The sequence below is a fragment of the Stegostoma tigrinum genome, chromosome 32 (assembly GCF_030684315.1).
Source record: "Stegostoma tigrinum isolate sSteTig4 chromosome 32, sSteTig4.hap1, whole genome shotgun sequence".
NCBI classification, from domain to species: Eukaryota; Metazoa; Chordata; class Chondrichthyes; order Orectolobiformes; family Stegostomatidae; genus Stegostoma; species Stegostoma tigrinum.
Genome location: NC_081385.1, coordinates 8,507,465 through 8,531,019, shown reverse-complemented (window position 1 = coordinate 8,531,019; position 23,555 = coordinate 8,507,465). Strand labels below are relative to the sequence as shown.

The following is a 23,555-nucleotide window of genomic DNA, read 5'->3' as shown; positions in this document are numbered from 1 at the left end:
AGACTTCCAATGCCTTAAAAGGTGTTTAAATTTGGGATAATAAAATGTGAGGCTGGATGAACACAGCAGGCCAAGCAGCATCTCAGGAGCACAAAAGCTGACGTTTCGGGCCTAGACCCTTCATCAGAGAGGGGGATGGGGAGAGGGAACTGGAATAAATAGGGAGAGAGGGGGAGGCGGACCGAAGATGGAGAGTAAAGAAGATAGGTGGAGAGAGTGTAGGTGGGGAGGTAGGGAGGGGATAGGTCAGTCCAGGGAAGACGGACAGGTCAAGGAGGTGGGATGAGGTTAGTAGGTAGATGGGGGTGCGGCTTGGGGTGGGAGGAAGGGATGGGTGAGAGGAAGAACAGGTCAGGGAGGCAGAGACAGGTTGGACTGGTTTTGGGATGCAGTGGGTGGGGGGGAAGAGCTGGGCTGGTTGTGTGGTGCAGTGGGGGGAGGGGACGAACTGGGCTGGTTTAGGGATGCAGTAGGAGAAGGGGAGATTTTGAGGGGAGATTTTGATACCATATGGCTGCAGGGTTCCCAGGCGGAATATGAGTTGCTGTTCCTGCAACCTTCGGGTGGCATCATTGTGGCACTGCAGGAGGCCCATGATGGACATGTCATCTAGAGAATGGGAGGGGGAGTGGAAATGGTTTGCGACTGGGAGGTGCAGTTGTTTGTTACGGACTGAGCGGAGGTGTTCTGCAAAGCGGTCCCCAAGCCTCCGCTTGGTTTCCCCAATGTAGAGGAAGCCGCACCGGGTACAGTGGATGCAGTATACCACATTGGCAGATGTGCAGGTGAACCTCTGCTTAATGTGGAATGTCATCTTGGGGCCTGGGATGGGGGTGAGGGAGGAGGTGTGGGGACAAGTGTAGCATTTCCTGCGGTTGCAGGGGAAGGTGCCGGGTGTGGTGGGGTTGGAGGGCAGTGTGGAGCGAACAAGGGAGTCACGGAGAGAGTGGTCTCTCCGGAAAGCTGACAGGGGAGGGGATGGAAAAATGTCTTGGGTGGTGGGGTCGGATTGTAAATGGCGGAAGTGTCGGAGGATAATGCGTTGTATCCGGAGGTTGGTAGGGTGGTGTGTGAGAACGAGTGGGATCCTCTTGGGGCGGTTGTGGCGGGGGCGGGGTGTGAGGGATGTGTTGCGGGAAATACGGGAGACGCGGTCAAGGGCGTTCTCGATCACTGTGGGGGGAAAGTTGCGGTCCTTGAAGAACTTGGACATCTGGGATGTGCGGGAGTGGAATGTCTTATCGTGGGAGCAGATGCGGCGGAGGCGGAGGAATTGGGAATAGGGGATGGAATTTTTGCAGGAGGGTGGGTGGGAGGAGGTGTATTCCAGGTAGCTGTGGGAGTCGGTGGGCTTGAAATGGACATCAGTTACAAGCTGGTTGCCTGAGATGGAGACTGAGAGGTCCAGGAAGGTGAGGGATGTGCTGGAGATGGCCCAGGTGAACTGAAGGTTGGGGTGGAAGGTGTTGGTGAAGTGGATGAACTGTTCGAGCTCCTCTGGGGAGCAAGAGGCGGCGCCGATACAGTCATCAATGTACCGGAGGAAGAGGTGGGGTTTGGGGCCTCTGCCTCCCTAACCGGTTCTTCCTCTCACCCATCCCTTCCTCCCACCCCAAGCCGCACCCCCAGCTACCTACTAACCTCATCCCACCTCCTTGACCTGTCCGTCTTCCCTGGACTGACCTATCCCCTCCCTACCTCCCCACCTACACTCTCTCCACCTATCTTCTTTACTCTCCATCTTCGGTCCGCCTCCCCCTCTCTCCCTATTTATTCCAGTTCCCTCTCCCCATCCCCCTCTCTGATGAAGGGTCTAGGCCCGAAACGTCAGCTTTTGTGCTCCTGAGATGCTGCTTGGCCTGCTGTGTTCATCCAGCCTCACATTTTATTATCTTGGAATTCTCCAGCATCTGCAGTTCCCATTATCTCTTTAAATTTGGGTGTATGCTTTGCACCATGTAAAAGTAGCTGAGTCCAAGGTGCTGTACCTCATGTTCCAACTGAATGCTTCATAAGCAGCATATGTGCACCATGCATTCACTCTACAACCAGATAAAAAGCACAGGTAGGACTTTTGCTTTAACATTTCTCTTTGTGCTTAATAAAATGCCCAGGGCTAGCATTTTTCCATTTCCTGCACCATGTATCCTGTGGCGTCTTTCAGTGAGACTATTAATGAGTTGCTAAATTAAGGACATTTGCCTGCTGTGACTCGGTGCCCTTTGATGAGCTGACCCGGTACGGTACAATTTCATTTCACAAAAGATTCTCATAGCCAATAGACAGAGGAGATTTTGCACTATCACTTTGGTTAGCAGTCATCCCGCAGTCTTCAGCACAAAAAACAGATTATCATGTTGCTCATTGATCTGTTGTTTGTATGACCTAATGGCGTACAAATCAGCTATATGATTTTTCTGCAGAATATATGCATGTTGAAATAAATCGGGACATTGCAAGGGTGCAATTTTGAATACAAGAAATGCACATGTGAGGTGGGATTTTTTTTTATATTTCTTGGGACAGACCAGCATTTATTACCCATCCCTAATTGCCCAGAGGGCAGTTAAGAGTCAGCCACATCATTGTGGGTCTGGAGTCACATGTCGGCCAGACCAGGTAAGGGTGGACATTAGTAAGCCAGATGGATTTTTCCCTGACAATCAACATTGGATTCTTGCTCATCATTAGATTCCTAATTCTAGACTTTTAAAAAAAAGTATTGAATTCAAATCCCACCACCTGCCATGATGGTATTTGAATCCAGAGCCGCAAGGGTCATTGGATTAACAGTCCCATCAATAATATGACTAGGTCATCACCTCCCCATTTTATCAACTAAGTTTGATTTAATTTGGGATAACAAAGTGTGGAGCTGGATGAACGCAACAGGCCGAGCAGCATCTTAGGAGCACAAAATCTGACGTTTCAGGCCTAGAGCCTTCCCGAAACGTCAGTTTTTGTGCTCCTAAGATGCTGCTTGGACTACTGTGTTCATCCAGCTCCACACTTTGTTATCTTGGATTCTCCAGCATCTGCAGTTCCCATTATCTTTGATTTAATTTGGTTTGTTTTATTATTGTCACATGTATCAAGATACAGTGCAAAGTATTGTTTTGCATATTATCCAGACGTACCAAACCTGAAGAAGCACATCAAGATAAAAGAACAAGAATGCAGAATATGGTGTTACAGTTACAGGGGAGGTACAAACTCTGGCATTTTCGGCAAGTCCAGCCGTAAACATACTAAGATATTTCTGCTAGAGTTGGAAGTTATGTCTGTCTCTAAAACCCTCATTCATGACTTTGTCACTATTAAGATTGTCTACTCCAATGCTCTCCTGGTTAACTTGCCAAGCTGTGTTTTCTGTAAGCTTGAGGTTATCCAAACTGTTGTTGCCTGTGCCCTAATTTGCTCCACCTTCAGCTTTCTCATCACCCATCACTAAAACCACCCCCCCCCCACCTCACTCACCAAGTTCACTAACCTACATTAGCTCCTGCTTAAGCTTTGCCTTGGCTTTAAAATTCTAATCTCAGTATTTAAATTGCTCCATGGCCTCAGTCTTCTGTATTTATCTCCTTCTGCCTCTTAAGCCTTTTGAAATCTCTTTTCTGTTCAGGTTTAAGCCTTTTGCACATTTCCTGTATTAATTGCTACAATCCTTTGGTGGTTGTACCTTCAATTTCCCAGGTCTTAAGCTCTGGAATTCTCTCCCTACACCTCTCTGCCTCCCTCCATCTTTCCCCGTTAAGATGCCCCTTAAAACTCACCTCTTTGATAAGTTTTTGATCACTTGTCCATCAATATCCCATTAGGTGACTCAAAGTCAAATTTGATTCGATAATTATCTCTTCTGTGAAGAGACTGGAAATGTTTTACTTTATTTCAAGTGCTATATCAATTCAATCAATTATTCGTTGTTCAAAGAAAGTCATCCTCATGCTCACATTAACACAGTTCCAAGTGGCACCCTCACAGCATTTCAACACTTTTTCTGGAATGCACCATTATTTACAAAAACCTCCCTACTTCCTCACATCCTGTGCCCCACACATAAAATGGCTCAGTGAGTAGAACAATAAAAATCATGGGACAGTTCTTGGATTATGAATGGTATTTAGATATTCAAGCACAATTCTCAAAGAAAAAAATGTCTCCAAGATAAATACTTACAGTGGAGATCATTTACAAAGGGAAAAAGGAAGAGATCAGAACCAATGAAATATCTCAATTAAACATAGCACGGTATGATTCTACATCTCTTCTGTGATCCCATGGCTTGGTCATCACCTTTGACTTTATTAGGCATGGTAACATTGACACATTACCTGTAACAATGGGTATCCAAACTGCATTTAATATTGGAATGCCAATTCCTCAGCAGCGCACAAAACCATCTGCATCCAAAAGTTAATTCACCGTTGCTAAGCACCATGGAAATGCCCTCTTCCATCACTCCATGTTCCAGTATTTCATTACACAACACTTGGAGTACTGTGCACAATTCAAATCGCCATACTATAAAACAGGTACAAAGACATGAGCAAAAGTGCAAAATTGATTTACTGAACTGTGATATTATACCCATCAGGAAAGATTGAACATGCTGGGGCTCTTTTCTATGTAAAAGGAAAAACTGGGAGTGGAATGGAGTGGGAACGGTCTGTTAAAGGCCTTTTAAGATTATGAATGGTTTTAATAGGGTAGGTGAAGAGAAGATTCTGTGTTGTCTTTTATTTCTGTGAAGGCTTACAGCATTAAACACACAATATAAACACAGGATTTATTCCTTATGGAATGTGGGATAGAATGGGTCCAAAGATGGTGGTGAGAGATGCATGGAAGGCAGGGATTCCAGGAAACCTGGACGACAATGAGTCCCTTGTCAACTAGAGCTCATCCAAGTTGGGCTGTGCCACTAATTTGAAGGAGGGAACAGAACTAGAACCATACGTACAATACAAGGTAATCACTCATAAATCCAGTAGGTAATTCAGTGACTGGTTGGATTGTGGAACATTACCACAAGTAGTAATTGAGGTGAACAACATAAGTGCATTTAAGTGGGGCACATTAAGCACATGATTGACGAAAAAACAGAAATGTTTATGAGGTGAGCTGAAGTAGTGCAGGAGGAAAGTCATATGGAGCATAAACATCAACGCAGAATTGTTGGGCCAAATGACCTGTTTAGCAGCCATTGATAGCATGTGACACTCTACTACATTGTTGCTGAACATTCACAAAACATGAGAAATGTGGTCAATTGCTCAACTTAAACGTTCTTGAGTGAAAACTTTGTGTGGCACTATAAGAAGAGCAGGGGAATTGGCTAGTATTCATCTCTCAAGCATCAACAAAAAAAAAACTGTCCTCGTAGTTGTCTTTTTGTTGCTGGAGGGATCTTGTTGTGCCCACAACTGAAGAATCCCTACAGTGTGATGGCAGGCCATTCTGCTGACAAGTCCACATCAACCCTCTGAAGGGTGTCCCACCTGGACACAACCCTTTCCCCGTAACACCACATTTCAGAGATCTATTGAATGCTTACAGTGTAGAAACAGGCCCTTCAGCCCAACAAGTCCACACTGACCCTCAGAGAATCCCACCCAGACCCATTCCCCTTTAACCCAAATAATCTACACATCCCTGAACACTACGGGCAATTTAACATGGCCAATCGATCCAGCCTGTACATCTATGGACTGTGGTTCGAAACCGGAGCACCCGGAGGGAATCCATGTGAACATGGGGAGAATGTGCAAACTCCACACAGACAGTTGCCTGAGGCGGAATCAAACTCATGCCCTTGGCGCTGTGAGGCAGCAGTGCTAACCAATGAGCCACTGTGCTGTTTCCCATGATGATCCACCCCGCTGACACACCTCAGACACTATGAGCAATTTAACGTGGTCAATCACCTAACCTGCACATCTTTGGACTGTGGGAGGAAACTGGAGCACCTGGCAGAAACCCCACACAGACATGGGGAGAATGTGCAAACACCACACAGACAATTGCCCGAGGATGAAATCGAACCCGGTCCCTGGTGCTGTGAGACAGCAGGGTACCCACTGAGACACTGTGCCAGCCCTAATAGATGCTTCCTTTTTGTAGGTGACTATAATGATTGCTCTTCAAATCAATTCTTTGATCCTGAGAGATGTCCTCAGGATGTGAAAGGGGCTTTAAGAATGTCTTTCATTCCTCCCTCCATCAATTTGAGGGATATTGAGCACAGCACCATAATGGCTATTATCCATGAGCTTGATGAAACATTCTATGAGTCTGAATTTTTGAGAATTCAAACTCAAATTTTAAAAAAATCTCAAAAAGCTGGTAGCAATTAATGATGTTTCATTTTTTCATGTTTGGTATTTAATTATGGTGGACTATTGTAAAAACTCAGCTGCTTCATTAATCTCCTTTGGAGGGAGGAAATTTGCCGCCCTAACTGGCACTGGGCCTGTATGTGACTCCAGCCCTACCGTTAACATGACTGGCTCTGAATTAACATCTGAACTGGTCTCAAAAAGTCGCCACTAGCCATATTTCAAAAAGAATGCCCACCAGTATCTTCACAGGGCTACTGGAGATCATGATATATACCAACGTTGCCAATGGTGCCAACATCCTGAGAACTGATAGTTAAAATATATAACACTAGATTGGAGTGCAGGTGGTTAGGGCTAATCACTGACAGGGGAACCAATTCAGTTGATGAATAAGGGGCCAGCACACAAGAAGCGTATTGTCTGAAGTGCAATTTTTGCTCCAGTGTACTAGAATCAATACACTAAATAAACCCGCTGACAGTTTCTGTTGTGCGAAAGCACACAAAAAAAAGTCTGTGGAGTAGAACAGATGAAAACCTTGAGAGCATGATTAAGGAAAGGCTGCAGATATTTGCAATACACACTTTCCTTTAAGTTCTTTCATTTTCTTGGCAGGGTGGTGTTAGTTAGTGAAAGATGTTTTTATTTAACAGCTTTGTAACTACAAGGCTAGAGGCATGCCATAAGGAACAGTGTGACTGCCTGTAGACATTATGGGTATGGCAGTGTAATGGTTAGGTTACTCGATTAGTATGACAGAGGACTGAACTGTGGATCTCAGGTGAGTTAACTACTTAGCTTAAGCCTCTTGGCAAGTGCTTCACTTTTCTAATCACCAGTTTTTGGAAATCTTCCCAGGGCATGGAAGAAAGTTTGCCAGACTTAAAAGTAAGTCATAAATTATTACCTCCAAACAAATAACGTGGCTGGTTCCACAGTACTGGAAATCAAAGGTTAAATATAGAACTACTGGTTCTAAGAATATTTTTTAATAGAACCCTAAAAGTGTGGAATCAGGTCATTTGGACCATCAAGTCCAACTGACTCTCTGAAGAGCATCCTGCCAAGACCCATCACCCTTACCCTATTCCTGTAACCCAGACACAATGGACAATTTAGCATGGCCAAGCCATCTAACCTGCACATCTTTGGACTGTGGGAGGAAACTAGAGCACCCAGAGGGAGCTCACACAGACACAGGGAGAATGTGCAAACTGCATACAGGCAGTCACCTGAGGCAGGAATTGAACCTGAGTCTCTGGTACCATGTAAGGCAGCAGTGCTAATCACTGAGCCACCATGCAGCTCCTGTAATATCTAAATACAACTTTACACAGAGTCACAGTACAGCAAATTTTTATCAGTCCGGTCTGTGCAGATGCTTCTGCTGCAAACAAGCTACCTCCTACCCAATTTCATCTCACTCTGTCAACATATTTTCTGATTATTTCTTCATCGAGTGTTAACCCAGCTTCGCTTTATTGCTATTCTTCAACTCCCCGACTACCCTCCTCAATTGTTTCATATTGTACTGAATTCCACATTCTCAACACTTTAGATAAAGGAGTCTTCACATTTGGATGTCAGAGCCACCTTTAATGATTAATGAGTTCCCCTCTAATTCTTGTGTGCAAATTCTAACCAAGTTGTTAACCTATTTAAGGTAAACCCAGTAATGACGTTATCAAAATATTACATATTGCCGTTTGACGGCATTAACAGATGCACCCAGTGCAATTTCCATTTGTAACAAGGATGAACTGTAGCATACAATTTATGTCCCATAACTAGGATGACCTAATACATTGTTCACGGAAGGGAAATAAAAGAGAGACTATTATTTGATTTGCAGACCACAGGTTGGAAGCATCTTTTCCCTTCAGGCTTATGGTGTATGCTGTGTTGTCTTTTGTCTCTGTGGAGGCTTTATGATGTTAAAGGCACAGTAGAAATAAAGATTTGTTCCTTCTTAGATAAATGGGCCCAATGTTGGATAGTGACTGCAGATGTATGGGAAGGCAGGGATTCACAGAACCCTCAACCATGATGAAAGCTCCTTGCAGTGGGGCTGTGCCACAAATTTACAGTAGTGTTGTTTTCTTCCTGATTAAAGAAACAGACCCTTTTGATCTTCCAGTTCCAAGCAATACATTACAATAATTGACCGGGCCATTGATAGGAAGCTGTTAAAGGTGTTTGAATGTTCACAGACTTAATATATTGGTACTTAAGGACCTCGGTGAATTGACCAAGTGTGTAGATAATTCTGTAAGCCCTGCAGATTTGTAACAGGTTATGAGGCGCGATTAATATCCTGGGGTTTTTCGCAATATATTTCATGGTTCAGGCAGAAATCATACCTTAAAATAAAATTTGAATATTCTTGAGGGTTTCTTGGGCCTATGACTGGTGACTGACCATGGAAGGGTTGGATTTCATTCAACACGAGGATAACACACAGTAAATGTGACAGTATACGTCTCAGAGGGGATAGAAACTGGAACCATGATGTATTTTGTGCCGCGTTACAACTGTGCAAGACATTGGTAAGGCTGCCTTTGGAGTACTGCGTTCAGTTCTGATCATTTGCTACAGGAAGGATGTTATTAAACTGGAAAGACCGCAAGAAAGATTTACAAGAATGTTACCAAGACCAGAGAGTTTGAATACAAGGAGAGGCTGGGTCATTTTTTCCCTGGAGCATAGCAGGCTGAGGGGTTACCTTATAGAGGTTTATAAAATCATGAGGGGCGGAGATAAGGTGAATAGTGAACGTCTTTTCCTCAGGATAGGGGAGGCCAATACCAGAAGGCATAGGTTTAAAGTGAAAGGGGGGGATTTAAAAGGTACCAGAGGGGCAACTTTTCACCAAGAGGGTGGTACATATGTGGAATGAGCTGCCAGAGGAAGTTGTAGCAGTGGGTAAAATTACAACATTTTTTAAGACATTTGGACAGGTACCTGGATACAGATATAGGCCAAACACAGAAAATGGGACTAGTCCAGTTTAGGATACCTGGTCGGCATTGAGGAGTTGGGCCACAGGGCCTGTTTCTGTGCTGTATAGCTCTATGACTCCATGACAAGAGCAGGAATACTATGGTGAGTAACTCACTTCCTAATTCTCCAAGGCACTCCATCAACTACAAGGCACAAGTCAAGAGTATGATGGAATACTTCCCACTTGCCTGGGTCAGCTCCAACAACACTCAGGAAGCCTCATGTCATCCAGGACAAAGCAGGCCACTTGGTTGGCACCACATTCATAAGCATCCACTCTCTCCTCCACTGACACTCAGTAGCAGCAGTGTGTACTATCCAGAAGATGTACTGCAGGAATTCACCAAAGTTCCTCACTCAGCAACTTTCAATCCGCAACCATTTCCATCTAGAAGGACAAAGGCAACAAATATATGGGAATATCACCACCTTCAAGTTCCCCTCTAAGCCATCCCCATTCTGACTTGGAGATATATCACCAATCCTTCACTGTTACCAGGTCAGAATCCTCGAATTCCCTCCTCATGAGCATCATGGGTCTATCTGCAGAACATGGATTGCAGTGGTTCAAGAAATTAGCTTACCACAAACTTCTCAATGGTCAGCAAGGGATAGGCAATAAATGCTGGCCACACCACATTGAAAAAACACCTGAGAGCCCTTTCTCCAGTGTTTCTGAGCCAGCATCTCTTCCTTACCCTTAGATAAGGTGAACTCAGGATTGAATTGTGGGATACTGCTGTGCACAAAATAGTTGCCACATTTACACAGGTAATAATAGTCGGTACACCTTAAAATAATTCATGTTATGCAAAGCACTTTAAAACATTGCTGGTAGACATGATAAGGAACTGCATAAGTGTCAGTCATTTCATTGGTGCAAAACTGCTTACGTGATGCTATTAATTGTAAAATAGCAAAACTGGAATATCTACTGAGCGAGAATGACAGACAGATGATGTTGACAGAATGAAGAATTAAAAGGCAAATCCTATGTTATCAGAAGGAAATGAAAAACATTCTTCTAATAATAGTCTGCTCCCTTAACAGGATGGGATATATTTTTTTGAGAAACTGAACCACCTCAAAGATTGAGATTCAGGCATAAGTACAGATATAGAATAATTAGTTTCATACTAATTTGCGTATCTTCTTTCCTTCCATTTACAGGGTTATCCTTATTACAATCCTGACACTTTGGTGTACAGAGTATATGCCAGGGAAGGATAATCACTTCCCATCCCACACACCTAATGCAGCCTTGATGGGCTGAATGGCCTCTATCTCTGCTGTACCTTTTCACCATTCTATAAGATACTTGCTTGTAGGCCAACATAAATGCTTGGAGCAAGCATTAGGGGAGGTGAGTTATGTTGGTTTCTCTTAACACAGACAATGTGATGACTACACATTGGATCTAGAAAATTAAGGTAGTGAGCAGCTTTGCTATCTGTGTTGTGCCAGTTGGGATCTCTGTGGGACACTGTGTCTCTGTAGGAAGGTACAGCGGCTTAGTGGTTAGCACTGCTGCCTCACAGTGCTAAGGATCTGGGTTTGATTCCAAGGATAACATAGTGTGGAGCTGGAGGAGCACAGCAGGCGCAGGAAAGCTGACGTTTCAGACCGGGACCTTCTTCAGAAATGGGGAATGATTTCTGAAGAAGGGTCCTGACCCAAAAGGTCAACTTTCCTATTTCTCTGATGCTGCCTGGCCTACTGTGTTCCTCCAGCTCTATACTGTGTTATCTCTGACTCCAGCATCAACAGTTCTTACTTTCTCTGAGTGGGTTTGATTCCGGCCTTGGGCAACTGTCTGTGTGGAGTTTATATATTCTCCACATGTCTACGTAGGTTTCCAGTGGGTGCTCTGGTTTCCTCCCAGAGTTCAAAGATGTGTTTGGTCAGTGGATTGAACGTGCTAAATTGCCCACAGAGTTCAGGGCTGTGCAGGTAGATCAGCTGTGGGAAATGCAGGGTTACAAGTAGGGGTCCGGGCGAGATGCTGTTTGGAGCAGCAGTATGGACGTGATGGGCTGAATGGCCTGTTTTCACACCGTAGGGATTCTATTATTTTTTAAAATAATAAATGGCCATTCAGCCCAATGCCATTTATTCCTCTAGTATCTTAATTCTGCCTCAGAGCACCTAAGTGTAATTGAACAATCACTGCCACATCTCATAAACATCAGAAACTGCAGGAATATTCTAGAGACTCAGCACATGGCCGCTACCCATTCAAAGTAAAATGTCCTCTTCACTCTACCCCCACTTCTGATTCACCTGAGCTTTAATACAACCTTAGTGGTAAAATATTGTGATTCTCAGGCTTTCTTGATAAGATAGAATCAGGACATTTTTATAACCATTTATTCCTGTCAAAAATGGTACAATCAACTTCAAAGAATCGTGTTTGTGGTTCCTGTACGATGAATGCTGCAGTATTGAGACTGGCTTATATTCTTCAAAGTAAGCGTTGAGATTGATTGTTTATATGTCCAGACTCCAAGTATGTGACAAGATCTCAGGTACCAAACTGGTGATCACAGACTCCTATTGAAATGACTTTGCCGGAATGGCCTGAAAGATTTGACTTGCACCTTGCTTCAGCAGTCTGTGGACCCCTCATATGATCTTAGCCCAACTGCAACCCTAGAATTTCAGTCAAATGGAAGATTTGTTCAATTCGCCTGTGTTCAGCTAAATGAAAGCCCTTCTGGGTTTTTCTCTACCTGGTCTTGGGTTGGGTCATGGGAAGGCTATTGGAGCAGTGAAACAGTTGGTTGAAGTTGGGAGGGAGGGTTCATTATGGCCCTGTAGACAGTGATGGTGCAAACAATTTGAAGCAATGTATGAGTAACTCCAGACAACATTGAGAGCTCTATTTGCTTCCATGTCACTAGCATGTTTACGTGATTGATTCCTGAAGCAAAGCTGCTCACTACCTCAATTACAAACTTGCCAGATTTACAGATCAGCTGGTGAGAGGACCCAGATTTAAAAGTGAGCCTGTGCAATATTCTGATTCAGTTCGGCTGACAGCTTTTGCACTGGAATTGCCACCATCTGTGTAAAGCCTATATGCTGGGGGCCATAAACTTGCTAGTTCCCTCCACGACCCTCTACCTTTGTCCCTCCTCCATGATGTTCTTTAGAAACCAAGACTAGGCTTTGCTCATTTGTCCTAATATCTCCAAACATGTCTCAGTATCACATTGTGTCTGGTAATGCTCCATTGAACATACAAACAGTAGGAGTAGGCTAGTCAGCCCCTCAACCACCATTCTAGACCATGGCTGATCTGATTACAATATCAAACCCACATTCCTGCCAACCCATAAGTCCAAAGACATGGAGAAGTAGTTGTCCATCCGGACTGTCAAGTCTGCTCTGCTGTTCAATGAGATCTTACATGATCTGATAACCCTCAACTCCATTTTCCGGCCTTTCCCTCTATCACTTGATTCCCTAACTGATTTAAAACGTGTCTATCTCAGCCTTGAATATACTTAAGATCCTTAACCCTGATAACCTTTCACCTTGCTGCTTAACAAGAACCCATCTACCCTGTCATAAAAATATTCAAAGACTTACCTTCCACCACTTGTGAGGAAGAGTGATCAAAAGACCCATAGGTGTCTTAGAGAAAAGCATGTCATCTCCTTTGTGATTTAAATGGATGACTTCTGATTTGTATACAGTGATCCCTACAATAAGAAACATTCTCACCACATCCACCCTCAGAAAGGACTCCTCCTGATCCTCAGTTCCTTCAAAGTATTTCATTAATGCAAGTCATGATTTAAACAATCAACTTCTCCCCTATGAGATGAACAGCAGTGGGCATGTATTGTGTTGGCTTTATGCTGATTTTTGCAAGAATACAATGTTACCAAAACAGTCAAAACACTGAAAGGTATGTGACACCAGTAAGTGTGTCCTTTAGCATTCAGAACATTTGAGAGATCCTATTTGAGTTAAATAATGGCTTTCTCTTTCTGTATCAGCTGAACATTCTGGTGGACACTGGTAGCAGTAACTTTGCTGTTGGTGCTGCAGCCCATCCATTCCTGAAGAGATACTATCGCCGTAATCTGTGAGTATAACCTCTTAATGTGCACACCAATGAACTTCTGCACTACTCACAAAATAACTTGCCCATCTTCCCTATGCTGCACCAATAACCTGGTTGAAACCACATTTTTATTTGGCAGGGGATTGGGGGGAAGAACACACAAACATATGAATTAGGAACAGAAATGGACCATTGGTCCCTTGAACTTGGCTCGCCGTTCAATAAAATTGTGATTAACCTGTTGGTATTTTGAATTCCACATTCTAGTCTTCCTCCATTCATCTTTGCCTAACTAGAAATGTTCCCCCTGTAGGCTCATGACTTGTTCAGAGCTTCTCTGGATGCTGGTGGGCATGACAACACTTTGACTTCTGGCTCCAGAAGCTGGTGCCATGCATCACCATTAAACATAGCTGTCAAGAAACTACCTGTTTCCAGATTAAAAATTGTCAATGACACCATCTTCTGAAACGAGTTCCAAAGCCGTACAACACGCTCCTGATTCATCTCAGTGCTGCCTTGAATGAGTGATCCCTAATTATTAATGGGTGGGCAACACCCAGAGTTCTGAAGGAGATAACTGAGGAGATTGTAGAGACAGTGGCGGTGATCTTTCAGGAATTACTGGAGCCAGGTCCCAGAGGACTGGAAAATAACTAGCATAACACCCCTATTTAGGAAGGAAGGAAAGAAGAAACTGCAAGCCAGTTATACTGATCTCAGTCATTAGTAAGATTTTAGAGTATTTTAGAGATTGTAGAGTGCTTGGAAGTGCATGATAAAATAAAGCTGACTCATCACAGCTTCATCAAGGGAGGTCATTCTGACTTCTTTGAGGAAGTAACAAGCAGCAGAGACAAAGAGAAGCCGATGGGCATGATCTATTTGAATTTCCAAAAGGCATTTGAGAAGGTGCCACATTGAAGTCATCTAACTAAACTAAGAGCCCATGGTGTTAGGAACAAGGTCAAATGATGGAGCAAACTTGGTGGGCTGATTAGCCTAATTCTGCTCCTATATTTTACGGTCTCATGGTCTAAACAGGCCTCCCTAATTGTGGACTTTTCAGAAGAGCAAACATTCTTTCCCTGTCCACCTTGTCAGAGTCATTCACGATCTAATGCACTTCAATCAAATCATCACTTATCCTTCTAAATCCCAGTGGAAATATACTCAGGCTGTGCAACTTGCCTCATGAGACAGCTTCGTAAAACAAAGGGGATATAGCTCGCAGGAAAGCAGATATGGCAACATTAACTTACGCAGCAGGAGAATGGCCTTTACCAGGACCAGCATTTTCTTCCCTAATCCTCTTTCCACCTCTTAAGATGCTCCTTAAAACCTCTTACTGACCTTTGTGTTCAGATGTCATACCATCTCCTTATGTGACTCGGTCTCAAACATTTGTATTAGAATCCACCCGTAAAGCACCCACAGCATTTTACTTGTCAATGCCTTCCGCAAGATCCATTCGTTTCGCCACGCCACAGCCTGCACCACACTGTCCACCAACCTCTCCACCACACCACCTTCCCTCCCCAGTACCTTCCCCTGTAACTCTAAAAGATGCAACACCTGCCCACACACCACCTCCCTCACCTCCATTCAAGGACCTAAACAGCTTTTCCAGGTGAGACAGAGCTTCACCTGCATCTCCTCCAACCGACTATTGCATCCAGTGCTCCCAATGTGGTCTTCTCTACCTCAGTGAAACCAAATGTAGACTGAGTGACCGTTTCACCATCTTCACCTGCCTGAAACGGCTGACTTAACCTCCCAGTCACTAACCATTTCAACTCCCCACCCCCCACCAAAACTGCCCTCTGATATACCCATCCTTGGCCTCTTCCAGTGTCACAGCAATCTGGAACACAAATTTAAAGAACAACATCTTATCTTCTGTCTGGGCACCCTACAGCCTGGAGGACTCAACATTGAATTCTCTAATTTCAAATAACCTTCCCAAGCATCTTCCAGTTTCCTTGCCAGCTCCACCTCCTCCGTTCTATTTCAATTACCAACTGGATTCATCCCTTCTATCGACCAACCAGGTCTTACCTACTACCAGCATCCACTGATTGGGCAATGTGGTGGCTCAGTGGTTCGCACTGCTGCCTCACAGTGGCAGGGACCCAGGTTCAATCCCAGCCTCAGGTGGCTGTCTATGTGGAGTTTATACATTCTCTCTGTGTCTGTGTGGGTTTCATTCAGGTGCACTGGTTTCCTCCCACAGTCTAAAGATGTGCAGGGTCAGCAGATTAGCTGTGAGAAATTACCTGTGTTCAGGGGTGTGTAGATTGGGTGGGATGCTCTGAGGGCCAGTGTGCACTTATTGGGCCAAAGGGCCTGTTTCCATGCTGTAGGGGCTCTATGATCACCACCATTCCACTAACCCCACCCCTGCCAACTCTTCATCTGCAGCTTCCCCCTACCCCCACATTCTGTCCTGGAGAAGGATAATACCTGAAATGTTGCTGTTCCTCCTCCAGATGCTGTGTTTTTCCAGCTTCCCGTTTGTCTACCTTGGGCTCCAGCATCTGCAGTTTTTTTTGTAGTTTTTTGGAAAATGTGTACCCAGCCGATTGAAGAAATAAAGAGTAAAGTCTTAAACAGCCAGACCGACTGCGAGTGTTCATTGACTGAGCACGGAATCAAGAGACCCCGCAGTGTCGGTTAAGTGGTAGACTCCTTGATTGCTCGTCATCACTGACCATTGATTCTGCTTAGAAAGTTGTATTTGTCAATGAAGCAGGCAGGTTCAGGTTGGGCTGTGTTGCCAGCCCAGCTAAAAAGCTTAATGGAGATCTCACCCTTACCCTCTCTGATGGATGAAGACTGGCTATTCAGGCAAGATAGAAACAGCTCCTGATATCAATTGTTCTTTAACCCAGAAAAAAAACCTTCAGGATAGGAGGAAGAAATTTGGAAATCGGTGCGGTAAGAGTGTTCCTTTTAAAATGCTGCTAAACCATTCATCATGAATATGTGTGAGAGTTGGTCACAGCAGGAGTGCGCTTGTACACCCGGGTGGTACAGTGAAACTGGTGAACAAACATCTCGCTCCCAGCTTCTACTCAGAAGCTGCCCCTTTTTTCATGACAGCTACACAGAGGACTATTTAAAGTCAGGAGAAAGCAAAGTCATTTATTCAGGTATTACGCCCTCACATTGACACAGCATGGAAATTAATGGCATTTGAATACCACAAACCACAGGCTGCTCCAGAAATGTTTCAGCAAAAGTCTTCAGCAAGATTAGCCTGGTTTGCACATCCACCCAAAGCCATTTGTCATCCGTTCTGCCTTGTTCCTGTCAAATGTATAATCACATCTCACTAATAGTTGGCCTCTTGTGGCATTGCTTGCAGAAGCTTGTAGAACCTATCAATATTTGCTCAATATCTGTTGAATCCCACCATTCAATCACCAGTACTCCTTAGCCACTGCTACAGCGACAGCTTTGAGTATGCCCAGCCCAGGGAATTGTGCAGCATCTACATGCAATGTCCACTGCTTTAACCCTCATGAAATGTGTCTGGGTTGGAAATTGAATTGAAGGTTTAAGGTGGAGTTGGTTTAATTTTAATAATTGCAAAGAAGTCTTGTTAATATAGTGGTACAACCATGCATCCTACAGCATGAAGAAATGTTACACACCATGGACATATACATTATGACATAATGCATATATTTCTTCCTGGACCACAAACATAGTGCAAATAGACATCATTCTAAACCAGCATAAATGTACATTCTACAGCACAACTGATAAACATTCACGCAGATACTTCTTGATGCTATAGATAGCTTTTATTTCTCAGCAACAAATTAGTTCAGTTGAACACTACAGCAGTCACATTACTTTTAAAGCAAGTCATCCGATTTGTTTCTTGCTAATGAACCGCTTGCAAGCCCCTGCCAATTAATAGTGCAAGCTGTGAGAGAAATTAGGTTTTGGTAATTAAGCAGCAGGTTATTAAAGCCAACACACTTCAGCCCAGGTATCAGCTTTTGTTTCATCAAAAATGAGCTCTGTATTTGCTATACAAGAATTAAAATTACGGTTCACAAATAAAGCGATGATTACTCTGCACGGTATGGGTTTGAAGGTCTCAGGTTGATTCCTAGGTTGTGCTGTGATGGTGTAGTGAATATGCTGCTATTATAGGCCTTGAGAGCACTGGGGATCCAGCTCCTGTTGACTTGACACTGTTGCCTGTTTAAAAAAAAGGACCTTTCTAGGCCGCTGATGACAACAGAAGTAGGTTAATTGTGATTCCCTACTTGGTATACAAACCTTGACTGCCCAGTTTTTCCAAGACACTGCAGCTGTTCTGACTTGCATGGAACCCTACCTAAGTAAGAGTCAATGTCTTTGGGGAAAGGCAAGAAAAAAATTGTTACGAGACTGTGAAGATGTTCCATGATTCGAATCAATACCGAGTCAGGCAAGGGTAGATGTATTCTGGGGTTCCATGCTCCCAAATCTGATGACAATTTGCTGTCTTAAGGCAATTATTACCTGATCATGCTGTAACCATATCGTATCTTGGCATGCATCATACCTTTGTGGTTTTAAGGACCCAAGTTGTATTTAATTAGAAATGCTTCAAAAAGTGCGAGTCTTTTCTAGGTCAGAGTGAACCTTGCTACAAATGACCAGGTAACTGACTGAGCACAAGAAACCAGTTTCCATGTGGAGGTGGAATGATGGATGGGATCATGATAGAGTGTTTCAATGTTGGTCAAAGTTCTTTGAAACCCAGAGGGCTGTTACTGACTGTGCCTCCTAATCCCGAACAAAATAGTAACAACAAATTTAACTGTAATTATGTGTAATTACAAGCAGTTTATAATTTGGAAATCTTCATAGAACCCACATGAAAACAGTCCTGAAGCCAATGGCTGGATTTAGAAATTAATGTTAGTGCTTATTACACCTTACAACACAATGAATAGTGCCAGATACGAGAGAACATTTTTATATTTACACAATCAGATCATCATATTGCTAATTATATGTTTGAAGAAAATATTCAGCTCTCTCAGGCTGTGTGTGTCAGTAATGTGGCCTCCGCAGGGCAAAAGAAGATATAATAACCTACTACAGATTTTGACATGTTGTGTCACTTGGAAGTAAAATGATTGTAACTAAATTATAAATATTAAAGAGTTATTACTGGGTTAAAGAGGCTGTGCAACCACTTCAGTTTACTGCAGAACCCCGGAGTAGGGTTACCACATTGGATAGTGCAACTTTAAAGGTGTCATTAGGTAATTAAAGCCATCAAACATGATATAATGAATCACATAATTCAGTGATAGCATTAAACACATTACAGTATTAAATTCCAGTTTAAATGTAGCATTAGACAGAAGTCACCACAGGTTATGTGAACAAAGGTCTTGTATGATAATGTAATCTAATTTGTTCTCTTTTAGCAGATTCATTAATAAAAATCATTTACAGAGCACCTTTTATTGCTTTTTCCCCCCCTTTATTCATAAATGGAATGAGGGTGTCGCTGGCTGGGCAGCATTTATAGCCCGTCCTTAATGGCCCAGAGGGCAGTCCAGAGTCAACTACGTTGCTGTGTGTCTGGAGTTACATGTAGACCAGACCAGGTAACTATGGTAGTTTCCGTCCCTAAAGGACACTAGTGAATCAGAGATAACAAGGTGTGAAGCTGGATGAACACAGCAGGCCAAGCAGCATCTTAGGAGCACAAAAGCTGACGTTTCGGGCCTAGACCCAATCTCTGACACTAGTGAACCAGGTGGGTTTTTCCAACAATCAACAATGGATTCATGGGCATCATTAGATCCTTAATTCCAGATATTTATTGAATTCCAGTCTCACCATCTGCTGTGGTGGGATTCGAACCTGGGTTGCCTGAATGTTATCTGGGTGTCTGGATTAACAGTCCAGCAATAAAACCAAGAAGCCATTGCCTTACCTGGCATAGGATACACCATGTTCTTTTACATTCAATGCATCGTTTATTCAAAGCAGGGAAGCAGGCGGCTCAATTTCCACAGACCAAATTGAAATTTGCATTCTGGGGTGGCCTGGTTTTCTGCACTCAGGCCAGAGGACCCACCAAAGAGTGCAGAAGCTGCTGGGTGTGAAGGTGGACACAGCTGAAGGCCTTTCTCAGGCCTCCTAGGGAATCCGAGGAAACAATGGCCTAGTGATGTTATCGCTGGCCTGTTAGCCCAGAAACCATCATAATGTTCTGGGAACCTGGGTTTGAATCCCACCATGGCAGATGGTGGGATATGAATTCAATAAGAATCTGGAATTCGTCACCTAATGATGATCGTGAAACGATCATCAGGAAAGACCCATCTGGTTCCACTAATGTCATTTAAGGAAAGAAATTGCCATCCTTATTGCTTCACTAATGACTTTGCAGTTGGAAATCTCCCATCCTTACTTGGCCTCACTTATGACTGCAGACCCATGCAATCAGTTGACTCTTAACTGCTCTCTGGGCAATTGGGGATGAGTAATAAATACTGGCCCAGCCAGCGATACCCTGTCCCCATGAATATTAAAAAGGGCCATAATCTGCAAAATGATAATGATTGGGTAATCTGTTCCAGAGATATGTGCTGGGGACTAAGTATTGGTCAGAACACTTCTTCAAAGTAAGGTCTTTTACATCATGCAGAGAGAGCGGGTAGAATAGTATCTGGTTCTGGTGTGATTCCTCTCACAGTCAATGAGTCAATTCCAATCACAGTCTAGACTGAAAATTGGCCATTTATAAGAAGGCCTGAGGAACTATGAGGGCAATTTTCATTTGATTCACTGGTCAGAAAGGTACAGGATTTTGTGAGTGTACGGGCTTGGAGGCTTGCATTGGCAATTATGCCCCAAAGTTGCCTCTGTTGACTTCAGTAGGAAATAAGATCGGATAAGGTATAAAACAAGAGCTGCAGGTCAGGTTAAAATTGCTCCCTATATTTCTTCAACAAGAGAAAGACAAGAGAGTCAGCCATTTAGAAAATTGCAAGTTGAAAATTAGGCACTTGAAGGATTTTCTTCAAGAAATAATGAACATCTCTCTCTGAGGAACAGTACAAGCTGCGGTGTAGAACAAAATACTCATTACATTTTAAGCTAATCACGTGAATTAATGAGCTTGACCTGCTAATTCACTTTGGAAAACAGCCATCAGGACCTAAGGCAGAATTTCTGTGAATGTAGGCTCAGGGGACAACTCAATCTGAGATACTGTGATGCAAGATAAGAGAGTATGTAAGGATGATAAATATCATGTTTTCTCTCCTTATTTTGGGAATTGACTGCCAAATATTTCTTTGTAAGCTCGCTGTGGTCATTTGCCAACTTCTGAAAGAAACAGCGTGGAAGATCGGATTACTTGTCGTTTCTTTCAAGAGCTTCCCAACCAGATTTTTCCGACCACTTTCCAGACAACAATTTATTTTGCCCAATTTTTGCCATGACCTGAAGTATATAAAACAATATAACTCCACAATCTTTTTCTCACTGGAGCATAGGGGGTTGAGGGTATCATGAAGGGTGCAGATAATGTCAATGGCAGGTGTGTTCTCCCCGAGGGTGGGGGGTTTCAAAACTGGGAGCATATTTTTAATGTGAGAGGAGAAAGATTTTAAAAAGACACAAGGGGCAATTATTTTAACATAGAGAATGCTTCATATGTGGAATGAAATTCCAGAAGAAATGATGGATAAGGGTACAGTTACAACATTTAAAAGACATTTAGATAAGTTCATGAATAAAAAAATGCTCAGAGATATAGGCAGAAGTGTAGACAGGTGGACGAGTTTAGACTGGGATTGCAGTCGGCATGAACTGGTTGGATCAAAGGGTCTGTTTCCATGCTGTAAGTTCCCATGACTCTAATTACTGCCGCTATTTTTTTTGTATCAGCCTAGGCAAGAGATGTATGAAAAAGAAAGGTTTAGAGGGATGTGAACCAAATACAGACAAGTGGGACTGGTTTGGGAAACCTGGTCGACATAGATAAGTTGGACTTAAGGTTCTGTTTCTGTGCTGTATGACTATATTTCTGTAAGAGGCCTTCATTTACACAGTCAGGGCATTTCTATTATTTATTACCCAAAATATTGACTTCAGCTTCCCTTCAGATGCTGCCCGGCCTGCTGTGTTCTTCCAGCCTCCTGTTTGCCCACCTTGGATTCCAACATCTGCAGTTTGTTATTGCCCCTAACGGGGACATTTCCCAGCCCACACGTCCAACCCAGAAGAAAGTGCTCCCAGAAATTGGGATTTACATAATGGGTGGTTCCCTTGGAATCTGATCAGGTGAGCTTCATTGAGAGCGGACACTGCTGGATGTGCAGGTGGACTCAGCCAAAGGCATATCTTGGGACTCCAGAGCTGAAGCCAAAATTGAAAAAAAATGCATAAAATGTCTCTCCAGCCATTATCATTCACATTCCAGCAGCCCCTCCACCACAAACACCTGCCTGATCCATTTCAACCCATATACCAAATTCCCCTATCTGCATACTATTGCCCCTCATAGTCTCCATGCCAACCTATATCCTCTCACCCTCACTATGACCCCACATACACTCCATGGCAATTTATCACTTACTAACCCCAGAGCTCTTCATCATTCTTATGTCAACCTCTGTTCCCACCCCATGACCCTTTATAGCCCATGTATCAGATCATGCAAACTCACCTGCCACCATTTGCCCTTAAAACTGCCATGCCAACTCTACACCATTGGCAGATGTCAGGACCTAAGCGGGGATAAAATATTATACAATTCTAAGTGTCCATTGTAGACTTCCTTATCATTTGCATCCCTTCAATTGCATAAACACTCAATAGATAAAATGCATTAATTTCAGTCCCTCATAAAACAAGCATTGGAATTCATAGTCCTGCTTCAACAAGGCTATAACTACTAGAAGCTGTCAAACATACTATGAAACAATATGCAAGGATAATGGATAATTATGAAATCAGTCCTGTAGCATTAATCCAGGCTAATGAATAATAACAAGCAACATTTTATTTAAACCCTACAGGGCTTTTAAGAGATTTAGAAGGCAGGAGTTTTAAATACCTTACAGGTTGAAAATTCCCTTTGATAGTTCCTTTTGAGACTTTTACACTTACTTTTGTCAGATCATTTGACATTATTGACAGTTGCAATGAACTTGACAGTTCGTAGTTTTCTGCACTTTCTAAATCACATATTCATGTCTCCCATTAACAATCTTTAAGCATACTTTATTCTCCCAAATGGCAGTTGACTTCCTCCAAAGGGCATCTGATCTCCCCAAGGAAACCCAGGTCCATATCAAAAGTGGCAGCTAATCTCTCCAGTACAATACCTTGGTTATCCAAACAAACTCCCCAAGTTGCTGCTGCTATGTTTTAATCTATGCAACTTATGTTCCACACACCAAGTTCACCAAAATCAGATATTACATCAGACTGGGCATCACATCCATGCGTGATCCTGCCATCCCCTGAGATGTGCCATACCAGCACTTATTCAGTAGGAGTCGTCTGATTCAAACATCAGCAATGGGGAGCTCAGTTAATTTATAGGTGCCGGATGTTGATGCTATTGTAGAAATTGAAGCACCTTTTTGCTCAGATCTACAAATTTAAACACAGGTTGGAGATGAGCCTCAGTCTTCCAGATCTGAAATGCCCTCTTCCTTATTTGGGGAACTGAACCATCGGAAGGGAGATACTAAATGTAGAAGTGTTTCAGCTCAGAAGTCATATCTCTCCACCTCATTCATGCCTGCTGCAGTACTTTTCATCAATGCGGTTGGTTAGCTCAGCTGGCTAGATAGCAGCTTTGTAATGCAGGGTGATGTCAACAGCACAGATTCATTTCCCACAGCAGCTGAGGTTACCACCATCCTTTTCAACCTCTCCCTCCTCCTAACGTGTAATGACCCTCAGGTTAAACCACCACCGATAGCTGTCTCTCTCTAATGAGAGAATAGCCCAAAGGTCTAATAAAGCCATGGTTCCTCCACCTTACTGAGTACTTTTCAATAAACATCATAGAATCTTGCTGACATTCAGTGCACTCACTGATAGTTGCCGCTACTTTAAATATGTGAGCTAACTTTTTTTCCTTTTTGAGGGCGATG

General features: G+C 43.3%; 1 protein-coding gene across 1 annotated transcript in view; it reads left to right on the top strand.

Annotated features, from left to right (window-relative positions):
- The window catches only part of bace1 (beta-secretase 1), a 134,783-nt gene that overhangs the window by 10,418 nt on the left and 100,810 nt on the right, over positions 1 to 23,555 (top strand). The window contains exon 2 of the mRNA XM_048562131.2: positions 13,346 to 13,434. Coding sequence (XP_048418088.1) covers positions 13,346 to 13,434 — 89 coding nt within the window. The remainder of the gene's footprint in view (positions 1 to 13,345; positions 13,435 to 23,555) is intronic.